Consider the following 12,377-nt stretch of genomic DNA (forward strand, 5'->3'; position numbering starts at 1 on the left):
ATAGATTGAGGATACATAGATTAAAGATAGATAGATAGATAGAGATCATGATCCTCGCTTGCCTAACGGGGATTGATACCAACAAGGAAAAGTCCAAAAACAAGACGGCGTTGGCGGTAGGCGGAGATGTCACTACACTGCAGCGGGATGAAGATTGTGAAACTTCCATGAATCTACACAAGGCGTGTCGAACCCTTTCATTTGCTTCACACGCAAACAAGAATCTACGGTCAACAGCCTGAAGAAGACCAACATTTAGCTGATACTTTCTCAATATGACAAGCTGAACAAGGGTTTACATTCTTCATAGTTACGTGTTTCCCCCCCCCCTTCAAAAGCTGCGCCTCCGCCTCTCTTCTTTGACTCTCCGTCAGCAAAAGAAGAANNGAGAGAGAGAAAGAAAGAAGACAAGAGAAATGACCATCAGCATGAGGTAGAAGAAGCCTTATCAGATTGTCGTCCAAAATGGACGAAAACGAGGCGTCTAGAGACACGAGAAATCGAAACTTCTAGGTGACAAGGGTAGAAACAAGGGAGAGGAGAAGACGGTGTAAGTACAGGCCTCGAGAAAGGTTGATTGGCTCTTCAAATGGATACGTCTGTATATCTACGGGAACACTCATAACGAAACAGGCTACTTCTCGGGCAATCAATACACTCTCTCTTTCCTCTCCATTCCTTTCTATTGAAAAGAGGAACAGAAAAGGGACCTCCTACCCCCTTCAGTCATTCTCTCTTCCTCCCATGTCGTGAAGGCAAGGCCACATGGGCGAGCATGTCTGGGATTTACCGGCACCTTGAGAGAGACAGTAAGACATAAGAACTAGCCATACACGTAGAATACTGGACACCTTTCCAGCTGTACATGGCAAGTACGGACCGACATGTTGAGTCACATTCCTTCTAACGAAAAGACTGCTACTGCCTCACACTGCAGTGTATATACACCTCAGCAGAAGCTCCTGTTCACCATAAGTGAACCGGCCCCAATCTTATCTGTCGTGTATTACCTAGGGTACTACCAGATTGATACCAACGTGGAGAGTGTGGCTGTAGAGGTATAGATTACACCTGAACATCTCAGATAAGGATGAAATGAATAGAAACTTTCATTTCTCTTCGTAGATGTTCTGCTGTACATCCACCTTCGTCCTCAGCTCTCATGTTGTTTCCAAGCGCTTCTTGTTCTTCTTTCACTCTCCCCTCCTCTACGCTTCCCCCCCCCCCTCCATCTCTATTCATACACAACAGCCGTGAACATGTTATGTCTTCTCACTCTATCTACCTGTCTGTCTACTGTATCTACCCTCTAATCATCGATCCCTTGTAATCCCTCACCTCACGAAATGGCTCTTGGGCTTTCTAGGAGGGAGCTGAGAGAATTGATACGACCCCAGTCGAAATCCACCGATGTTATTTTGAAGGGAAGATCCAACGGTCGTTGCTTTACCTGTCACCTTTGATCGCCATACAGGTGTCACGCCTACTGGACCTGTGCCTCTCTGAGAAAGATGAAAAGAAACAATAGAGAAGAAAACTCTTAAAGCCATATAGCCTCATCTGTCTACAAAGAAAGACAGAGAGAGAGACAGATATCGACTTTGAAGCTTCCTTGTACTCACTTCTTGTCGTTAAAAAGATTTTGCTTGGGATTTTTGAAGCTCTTGACGAACTTCTTCGAGTCTCCTATCCGGAGGGAAGTCTGGAGGCCTCTGAAGTGCACGACATCTTGACCCCATCATAAGCCATTTCCACATTCTACTTCTTTCTAGAGAAGAAGGTACCTATGGTCCCCAGAGGGGTGACTGGAACGCTCTTGGTCGTAAGTCTTTTGAATGGACTAGACACTCGGCAATGAGAAAGACAGGCTCAGACACCGTTTTCTTGATCTAGTAGAAAAGCAGCAGTCTATAGGGAGGAAGACAGGACGAGAGAAACGAAATAGATAGGAATCAGATCAGAAGAAAAGATACGGGAACTGACTTGAACAAAGATAGGGACTTACCTCTCCTGTAGCTGAAAGGACATTAAAGAAATCCATTTGCGGTCGTACAGATTCCTCGTGAAGTGTCGACGCTGAATTGCTTAAGCTTCCCGGAAGGGTCCCGATAGGTGTGTGGGGCCTAGACGTATCTCTTCGACGTCCGCTCCCTTCACTTCGTGACTGTTCGGTAGCCGTTTTCGCTAAGACGGTTGTACAGGATACAAAGGGGGGAAAGACGAGCCTTTCCGAAGGATCGGTGGGTGTGGATTGTCGCCATGGGGACGTACACCATAGGTGAAGGAGAAAATAGGTAGGGGTGGCATAAAGAAGAAGAGAAACACATGATGGAGAGGAAGTTAGACGTGGGAGAAGGAACCGCATCGTTGCGAGGGAAGAAGAAGAATAAAGCGATGATGATTTAAATGAATGACTATACGAGCCACCACTCAAAATAACGCAGGGGATGTCTTCTATGCATTTCTCTCCAGGATGCAGTCATGATGTATTATGCTTCTTATGTGGTCTTGTGTCATTCTTCTTTTCGCACTCGTTCCGCCTTAAAAGTCTCTGTCTCTTGAGTCCGAGAACGACGCAGAATGAGAAGGGGGACACGAAGGGGTGGGAAGGAGAGTTGCAATGTCTGGTAATGCCAAATAAGAAGAAATGAAACACGCAGGCAACTCACGCACGATAGGGCTGGAATGAATGACGGGTGCAGAGAGACGAGAGAAAAGATAAAGCCCCCGGATGGTAAGAAAAAATGGTGAGATAAGAAAGAGAGAGGGGCAGGCAAACAGGCGGATCAGTATCAGTTGTCCTGCTTTCGTGGCGTTCAAATGGCCTAGCAGGCGATTCTTCCCGGTAATTCGGATGGATCTGACAGGGGTAGTTTGGCTACACAAAAACGCAACTAGGATACAGGGCAGAAAAAGCCAAGAGGATGAAGGAAGTAACAGACTAAAATCATAGGAAGTCTTCCGATGTGTAAAGAGAGAAGACGCCGAGTAGTCCGTGAGAAGCAGGTCTACCGAGGACGGAGGAGAGAATACGAAGGGAAGTGGTGCCTCCCTCCGTTTTCGGGGCTTAGGCCGTTGTCGGGAGCTATTCTCCTCGACACAAGTCTCCTCGCCGTGAAATCTGCCCTTACCAATCAAAGATGTCTGAGAAGCTGAAGTCAAGTCTTCTGCTTCCGTGTTGGGAGAAGAAGAAGAAAAGGAGGACGGCAAGAAGATGTGGAGAAACCCGCATGCGGTGTCGCTGTCTGCTCTCTGGAATTCTCTCTCCGCAACACAAGGCGGTCCGGGACCGGGACTGAAAGAGAGGAGACTGAGTGCGTAGGCCCATCGATCAGTATCAGACAGCCAGATGAAGACGGCAAGCTTGTATAATTACAAGGAAAAGGCGAAACTGACGCTGGTTACCGCTGGCGAAATCACAAGAATGAAAGAAAAATAAAGGATGTATCGTATCTTGAGCAGTTCCCGGATGCGGCCCGACTTACCCCGGGATCGAATTCATACAACAAGGAACGTTACATCCGCAGATCTTTCTGAGACTGGATATCCAGCTAGGCTCTCTAGCATATATTATTCAGCATCCTTTGGGTGGTAACAATACGTGGTACTACGGAGATCATAAGTTCAGGACCTCAGTAGAGCGGACGGCCTAATCGCCCCTATCCGTGCGGACGCAGGCATCCTTAGCGAAGTGTTGCTCGGGAATTCAGCGGCAAGTGAAGAAAAACCATCAGCTCTTCTTTTTCATTTGGATCGGAAATGATATCTCTCCACCTAGGAGCATATCACTCCTTAGCTTGCTGCTGTTGTATCGTCACAGCATACACGCAGTACCCTCTGCGTTCCTTTTTTCCTGCCTGGTCTTTCTAGGGGGTCCGAAGCGACCCTTAAACAAAAAGGGGGGGGCGAGGTGCACCAGAGAGTTGCTTCCTTACACACGGGAACTGGGCTTCTATATTTTCTCTGGTTTGAGTACACCTGCGCATCTCTAGTGTGCTGTTTTTTTCTCATTCTTTGCTTGAGCTTGTAGAACACCGCGCAACCGCGTTTTCCGCCGTTGAGGGAGTGCCCCCTGTGTAGGTATGCCTTTACTCCCTGCCGCCACGGCCTTTGAGTACACTCTGATCCAGTGAGGTGTTTTATCTCTGCAGAGGGAGAAGTAGGCTATGCAGTCTTTCCACATCGATGTTTGTAAAAGTCTGCTGCAGAGCTTAGCCGGACAGATTGAACCAGAGAGGCAGGGAAAGCCCCCTGGGAGTCACACCCGTATACAGGAATCGCGCTGATTTCTTACTGCGGTGCGGTGAAGATTCTCTTGGACACGAGGCTCCACAGGCGTCCCGTTGGTGTGGAGGGGAGTAAAGGCTTCTTCTCGAACGGGCTGTTGGAGTGCCTATGAACACAGGTGGCGTGGGATAGCCCTCCGTGGAGGCACGTTGAAAAGCATAGAGGCGCGAACTAGAGAAGGCGCTGGAGTGAGGACCTCCCTATTTTTTACAGGTCAAAATGTGCATCTCCGACTCCGAGCAGACCGCTTCAACCCGCCTAGAGATACGCGCGTGCCCAAGCGGGGTTAGTAGACCTACATGATTCTCTGGTGTGAAACCTCGAGGTCCGATTGATCTTGCATTTCTGGCTCTTCCTAAGTACTCCTTGGACATGGGTAGCACAACTCACAGGCTGTCCACTCCATTGCTGTGCTCTCGACATCTGTAGAAAGCCCTTGTTCACCTTCTCCGAACTGACACTGCCAGCAGATAGAAACTGGACCCAGTCCGGGGTAAGAATGGACAGATCGATTTAGCCTGTTGCCGTAGGGACCCCCAGAGATGGTGAGGATCAAGACCAAGCACCAAAGCCATTACTATCAGAACACAGATTGTGAGACTGTGAGCTGAACCACAATGAGATGAGGCATGACGCTTTGCAAGAACTCTTTTCTTCCAGCTGTCGCGTTGGCGTGAGCAGGCTGTGCCGGAGGACAGGCTTACTGCTGCCTGGAGAGGCATCATTATGCTGATTGGAATGATACACTTTCAGAAAAGTGGAGTTCATATCACAGCTTTTGTGCAAGGTTATTGAGAACTGGGAGATTCCGCCGTTTCTGTGTTTTCGGCCCTAGTAGTTGTATATCTGTGTCCAAGGAACTTTACCCTGCTGGTCCTGTCGCATAACGAAAAAGTTGGCCCTGGCGACTTTCCGGGGTTCAGCTGACTACCTGGTACGTCTCCGATCTAGCGAAAATGCGCGTAGACAGCCCACCCGAGAGCTGACCGTATCCCCCGGAGCTATCGTTGGAGGCGTTGCCTCGAGTGGAGACTGTGTGTACGGGAAGACACGGCTTCTTCTCTAGAATACTTCAGTATTGTTAGGGTAACACTCGCCCTCACTGTAAGTGGGGCGGTCCTTTCTCTACGAGGGTCAAGCAGCTGCAACTTTATCGACCGCAGAACCCGAGTGTTATAATTCCAAGCCACTCCGGCGCCGGGGCGTGTGCGGCAGAGCCGGGGTTTTCCATAGCCTAAGAGCTTTCGCAGGCTGTTGACGGCGCTTTGTGATGAGGCGTCGTCTGCGGAACTGCGCAAAGAGAAAAGAACCTTACAGTGATCAGGAAGGCGTCATCTGTCTTGCCTCTCCAAGCTGTTTTTGCAAAACGTACCACGGGTCACGCCAGGCTGACTGATTCAGGTTTCCGCCTCTCTTAACGACAAACGTTGGTCCACAGGAGGGAATGGAAGAGTTGGACACACCAGTTCACATTTCGTTACTGCCCCCCGGCTTGGGAACGGGTACACTTTTCCCGGACACTCTTCATGGCGTCCGTCCCTACTCCTACGATGTCCGATTCCTCCGACTCCATTTCTTAGGCGAGAACCCCACCACTCTCGTTTGCTTTCTGACCGGGCGGGTCCACTCCTCACGGTACACGGACACCTGATTGCTTCCGTTCTGCGTGGTCGGTGTCACACTACCCCCGGCTGGCCTGGTTGTCGCCAGCATCGTGTGCGCCTCACCCTTTGTATTGACAGCCTAGCTCCCTTTGCTACATGGGAGTAGCCACCACCGTGAATATAAGCGGGGTACGCGTGCCTCAGTGGAGGCACTGACATGGTAAGCCCAGTGAACCGGCAAGAGCGCGAATCATGAGTTCTCCACTGAGCCCGTGCAATACTCAGAAGGAATCGCAGCGTGTTCCCGAGCCCAGAATGGGAAGAGAGAATAGGGGAGGTGCGTAGCAGTCGAACTAGTAGCCCACTGGTGTAACTTCTAGCCGGCGAGACGCCTGCGGGCTGCGCGCCACTACGGCGTGCTCGCGCCGCTAGCAGACACGCCGACTTCCGCGGACTCCCACGCGTGAGGCAAGGGCGTGCCGGTGGCAGCCGAGACCGCTTGTTGTGGGGCACTCCAGCGCGGAGTACCAGAAACTACACAAGTCGAGCAAATTGAGTTGAGTCCGGCCAGGTGCTTCTACGGCAGGCGGACAAGATTCTCTGACACAGAAGTATTCCCGCGACACGGTTTCCGTGACTTCGTCGCGCAAGCAGACACCGCCGCATTCGCGGGAGAACACGGGAGCAATGTCTTCCCGAGTGTCTCGAGCGTGAAGTCACTGCACTTCTCTTTTCGACGAAAGTGGTCGAAACTGACCAGGGACGTGGCAACCGGAAATGACTGTTGAGTGGCGCCGACATTGTGCGCCGAAAGCTTGCGGGATGCGACGGTTGCGCTGTCGGGCCCGTAGAGCGTCGCCGCCGTGATCGTCTTCTGGAGGCACACGTGGGGGTGGAAGAACTGTCGAGGTCCCGAAAAGTAGAACATTTTTCCCGTGGAGGGATCTCGGCAGAAGCTAAAGAATACGCTGTAGAGTGTTGTGAAGTGGCAGGCAGGGGGACCCCACGTTTTAGGGTGTGTGCTGACCGCAGTCCGACAGCTGCGGGCACTTCACCAGGGTCCGGCAGCGCCACGAGCTGCCACAGCGGCTTATTGCTTCTGTTGTCCTGACACTCAGGGACCTCGCACGCACTCAGTCCATATGTTTCAAAGGGATGTTTGGAGCCTCACGTTCTGTCTCCAGTCACTCGCTCCCACCGAGAGTGGCGACGAGTCCGGCACTGTACCGAAGCACGTCCTGCACACTACACCGCTTTAGCACCTCCCGCGTCTTTCCTTCTCGTCTTCTTCCTGGCATACAGCGGCGGTCTCCAGGAAGTCTCAGAACTGTGGCCAGCGGTCCAGTATGGGCACACCGACAGAACGAGGACACTCTGTGCCTGCACAAGGCGTTCTTTCAGCCGTAGCAACTTCCACCCTTGTGGGCGTCTCAATACACTGGGTATTACTGAGGCATTGCTACCGGTACCGGCAGCAGTTTTCGATGCCCAGATAGTTGTTAGCACGGGATCTGTGCAGGTGCCCGGCAATCCTGCTGTCACGACCGCTGTGAGCCGGGGGCATCAGCAGTGACCGGTTCAGAAGTTGAAGAAATCGTATGAGTCCCCTGTGGAATCGGTTGACGCAATTCCACAGCTCGTGTGTGAGACTTGGGCAATTGACTTCGGTGGAGGCCAGCAGTTTGCGGGGACGTGCGAGCGCGCTGGCAACGCAAACTGCTGATTCCGCTTCCGAACCAGCGTTTCTGCAGGAAGGGCGCTTATGTAGTGTGACCCTGCCAGAAGAAAGGCCATTGACGCAGTTCGACTCTCGGGGGCCATAGGATAGTGTCGCCGATTGTTGGACACCAGGCAGCACGGGGTCGAGCGCGTTTACAGGAGCCTTACTTCACACACCCGGAAGCACATCGACCCACAAGTGCATGACTGCGCTAAAATCTTCTCCACAGCCTGCTCGGTGCGGAGGGTGGCACTGCTGATAACCCCCGGGAGCCTGAACCCAGTATTTCTACGTCGCGTATGTTGACGTCCCAGCGACATCATCGCCACTATGACTGCGGTCACTGGTTGGCTTGCTAGCGTACCTAAAGCAAACAGGCACAATAAGTTTTTATCACCAGCCACGTGACTGACGCCACTCCACACTTGAGGCTCCCCCCTGGCTTAGAACCTGTTACTGCCTCGGGAATTAGCAGTACTGTATCCTCTGACAACTGAGTCCATCAGTGACAATACACGAAAGAGCACCTACCAAAGCATCTTAGGGACCGATGCAGGGTGTTTCGGTCTCCTTGCTTAGTAGATCAGCACGGCCGGATAGAGCTGTCTCTGCGCGAAAAGGGCCTTGGCGTGATGCGAGGAATATGAAGGCTACCATGGGAAACAAAGCGTCACAGGTGAGCTACACCAGCCAGGGAGAGTGGATTTTAACGCGACACACGACAAAGCAGCACGAAGGACCTCGAGATCCAGTGTGGTTGTGGTCACCATCTTCGGGTGTGGCCGGCTTCGGATACGAGTAGCCCCATACAGGCGACGTGCGTCCGAAGGTTCCTGAAATGCGGAATCGCTCCCGCTGAATCGTGCCCAATGTCTTAGCGAGAACCGGACTACAGTAGCACACGAACTGATCAGACTAATTATCCTCTCTTCCATGCTGCTGCTTCCTGTCCAGTGGAAGTCAGCAGCACGGACAGTGTGCCAGCGTCTGCTTGTACTTGCTTCTGACTTTGTCCTCATCAAAAGTCTATACATTGTGGTTTCTCCGGCGGAACACCTCAGCGTGTTCTTTCCAGACTTTCACCCCTGTCACCGGGAGTGGCACACTCGCGCCGACTGCTTTCTCGTGTCCATGCCCTCCTCTGTCCGACGACTGTTCCTTTTGCATTTGACACGAGTTGCCTGGAAGCCCCAGGCTTACAGCTCCGAAAAAGGGCCCGTCGAATGTTATGTTTTCATGTCCTTCTGTTAGAGGTCGGCTGCCCCATCTTCTTTGCTCCTCTATATGCCAACCAAGTGCCTCAGGTAATCGACACGCGGTTGAAGGGAACAAGGAAAGGCCACAAGCTGGCTGCGACGCAGCCGCCTTGTACAAATGTACCGATCCTGCGACGACACGGCAGTTGAAAGCTTTTCTGTCATTCGCGTGCTTGTCAGGCTTGAGACGCCCGACGTCTCTGACAGTTTCCCAGTATGCCGATGACATCCGAGAACTGAGCACTAACGCTCCCTTTGCTGATGCACATTGCAGCAGAAGCAGCATTCAAAACTCGGGACATCCGAGCGCTCGTAGCCGGGCTTAACCCCAAATCTCACCAAAGGGCACAGCTGAACTTCTACAGCGCTGAAATCCGTGCACAATGCAGGCAGGAACTCGACAGATTGGTAACTACCACGGAGACGTGGACGGGTTCAGCAAATCGTACTCGTATCTGGCATGCCGGCAGATGTTTATCTTCTTCGTTGTCAAGTCACTCACGGGAACGCTTGTATTTTCAGTATGGGCAGACAGCTGCGAAAGAGGACCGAGGCCACTTGGTGCCTGTTATAGCAGCGAGCTGTTTAGCGTGCTGAACGGACGGCTGCTTCAAGTTCTAGTGCCTTCTGAGAGTGGCAGGAGAGACGTTTCAACATTGTAGCTCGGTGTCTAGGGTTGCGATCCAGACCATCGTAACAGGCGAAAGGTGTATTCTTTGTGGGGTGCTTCTTGCGTCTATGGAATTCGATGTCATTTGCTTTTACAGTCATATCTGAAGCAAGGTAAGAACCGAGAATAGGACCGTGTATCTTGTTATACCCGATGGTGGCAATAGCCAACGTGCGTATTATACTCGGAGAGGGTGTCTTGATGTCGCGGCCCATGAGAGGAGTATGGAAAAGACAGCAACTAGCCACGCCAGGCTAGTAGTCGTTGTATGAACGCGGTAGGGTCTTGAAGCTAAGCGGTCCATTTCAACCACTTTCGAAGGTTGGAGCGCCTCATGGTCCATAGTGCCTTTCTCGTCAATCTTCCAGTCTGAAGTCGTGTTTTCTCTTTCTCTCGTGGCAATGGTTTTTCCTTCTCGAGTAGCTGTCTAGTCGAGGCTCTACTACTTCGGTCCGGTCGTTCTGCACAGCGGCTGTTGCAAGACCTTCCGCGCCATCCATCCATCTCTCGGTTTGGATGGTAGTCGGCCGCCGAGGGTAGAGCCATCTACTAGGACAACGACAACAGCTCTGAAAAGAGATTTATCATCACGCGATCTACGTTCTTTCTTTCAAGACAGTTCATCTCTTTTTTTATGCTTGTTGGCGAGAAGGGCTGTCTAAATGAGTTGAAATTAGCCCTTAGACATGGAGGATCGGTCGTCATAGCGCGCTCGTCGTTTCCATCATCATTCTGAGTCATCATCCTCTGGTGCCACTGGTGCGCTAGTCGTCACCATACTCCCAGCAGGCACATTCTCTCGACAAGAAGTCTCCTTGTTCACGTGTTAAATTCTTTCTTCTTTTCTTTTCTCCTTACAGCCCTTCCGAAGTATGTCTGGTTCATCCGCCGTGTCTTCAAGGGTCGCCGCTGCCGACGTTCCGCCGTACTGATCCGGAACCACTATTTGGTTAGTACTTTCCTGCTGCTGGTGTCTGTGAGGAAAGTGAATTTCTTTTTTTTCAAGGGAATAGGTAGTAAAGGCCCAACAATTGAAGTTGTGAAGTGGCGAAGAATCCTTTTGGGTTCATCGATTGGGACTCCTGCTCATCCATTATTCTGCTCCTAGCTTTCCGGGTGTCTCATTGGCTGTTCAAATTGTTTTTTCATCGAGAGTGTGTCTCCTGATTAATGAAAGACTGAGTCCGTGTCTTTCATTTAATCAAGGCGGACATACCACATCTCTGTTCACTAGTTCCTCTAATCTTTCGTATCGACTTCGATCACTCCTTTTCCGTCGACATCATGAGGGTCTTGACTTTCTTAATTCTAGCTGTATCCCTTCTAGGGGTCAGCAACTTCATACCATCCTCAGGAGAAGCTCTTGAATCTAAGAAGAAAAAAAGACTCGGCAAAACTCGCGACACACGAAAGCTTAAGAACGCCAAGAAGGCAGCTGATGCCGCAGCCGCAGATGCCGCCGCAGAAGGAGCATCTGCCGGGGGATCGAAGAAAAAGGGATCGAAAGGCTCTCTTGCAAAGGCTGCTGGAGGTCTGCGATCTCGACTAGGAGGGGTTCTTAAAAGAGGGAAACTTCGAATTAGTAGGGGAAAAAAGGCATCCAAAGGAGGCGGTGCACCTTTGCCTCCTGACGACGGCGGCGCTTCCCCTGGAGATATTCTTCCGCGTAAGATCACCCACTCCAACGAAGAAAGACATAGGGAAAAGAGATGTCAGTATGAATCACAGGAAGTGAACAATAGATAGCGTGTATGCATAGATGTATGCATATACACCTGGACTGTATGAAACACAACGAATATAACAGTCTTTCAACAAATATAGAAGGTATATGGGGGGAGACGTACATTCCATTGGACATCCCTTCGATGGGGCTTCTTTCATGAATTATTCTTTCATGTTCTTTCATGAATGACGGCTTATGCTTTTCTTTCTTATTCTTCTTTTTCAGCGGGATCGCCCTTCTCTAGCACCTGTAAGTCGACAGAACACTTTCCTAAAGAAGTCCACCTTCTCCGGCTTTATAAGAGGACTGGTTTCTCTTCTCTCTAGATACATGCGAAAGCCTACAGACATAATCTAAACGTGGGATTAGGAGCTGATGTTCGTTTCTCCCTCTCCTTACTCCCTGTTCTCCTCTTCAAATTTATATACATATATATATGTGGGGCAGGTCCGTATGTATCACCATTTATATCCATTACTGTATATGTTCATACATGGTAATCTCTGAAGACTCCGGCTTTTTGAATGAACCCGTCTGCGTGGGTATCTGTTACGAATATCGAATTAGATGGCGTTCTTCTTCATATGTGTGGCGTTTTCTTCTTTGGGCTTCGGTAGGTCATCTATCGAGATAGAAAATATCATTTCTCTCAAGTTCACGGGTAGGTATATAGACCCTATTCGAAGTCGACCGATACATGACGGTAATAATGACTTTAGCTCTCAAGTCGTCCAAACTGACCATCATGTCTTCCTAGGGAAAGAACATTTGCTACTTTTGTATTTTTCTTTCTTTCTCGTGTACAGGTATTTTATCAGAGGTCGAGCTCTTCCGAATGACCAAGAAACCTATCGCGCATGCAAAGAACTATAACGGATTCGCACCTGTTGCAGGTAGGGACATCTCATACACTGAGACCTGCTGGCGGTATAGATATAGGACCGTAGATATGTATGTCTAGGTTTATTTGATCCATCTATCACTCACTGTTTCTCACTATACGCCTCGTGCGTCCCTGGGCTTTTCCGAGTCTTTACGCAGTGATCCGATGAGGGTTCGTGTGTACTACTGTGTATCTCATCTCCTCTCGCTTTCCTCTCAGTGTCTCTCTTTA

The 12,377-nt window shown here is 50.5% G+C and overlaps 2 protein-coding genes across 2 annotated transcripts in view; one reads left to right on the forward strand and one right to left on the reverse strand.

The window, feature by feature from the left end:
• CSUI_000918 (uncharacterized protein) overlaps positions 1-3,324 on the reverse strand; it is a gene marked incomplete at its 5' end in the record, with an annotated part of 6,261 nt that extends 2,937 nt beyond the window's left edge. The window contains 2 exons of the mRNA XM_068061125.1: positions 1,339-1,502; positions 2,006-3,324. Coding sequence (XP_067926895.1) covers positions 2,542-3,324 — 783 coding nt within the window. The remainder of the gene's footprint in view (positions 1-1,338; positions 1,503-2,005) is intronic.
• Positions 3,325-9,856: 6,532 nt separating this feature from the next.
• CSUI_000919 (cytoadherence-linked asexual protein) overlaps positions 9,857-12,377 on the forward strand; it is a 14,162-nt gene continuing 11,641 nt past the window's right edge. The window contains exons 1-3 of the mRNA XM_068061126.1: positions 9,857-11,203; positions 11,489-11,512; positions 12,070-12,156. Of these exons, the coding sequence (XP_067926896.1) occupies positions 10,822-11,203; positions 11,489-11,512; positions 12,070-12,156 (493 nt within the window). The 5' untranslated portion in view covers positions 9,857-10,821. The remainder of the gene's footprint in view (positions 11,204-11,488; positions 11,513-12,069; positions 12,157-12,377) is intronic.

Source organism: Cystoisospora suis (genome assembly GCF_002600585.1).
Source record: "Cystoisospora suis strain Wien I chromosome Unknown contig_363, whole genome shotgun sequence".
Taxonomy (NCBI): domain Eukaryota; phylum Apicomplexa; class Conoidasida; order Eucoccidiorida; family Sarcocystidae; genus Cystoisospora; species Cystoisospora suis.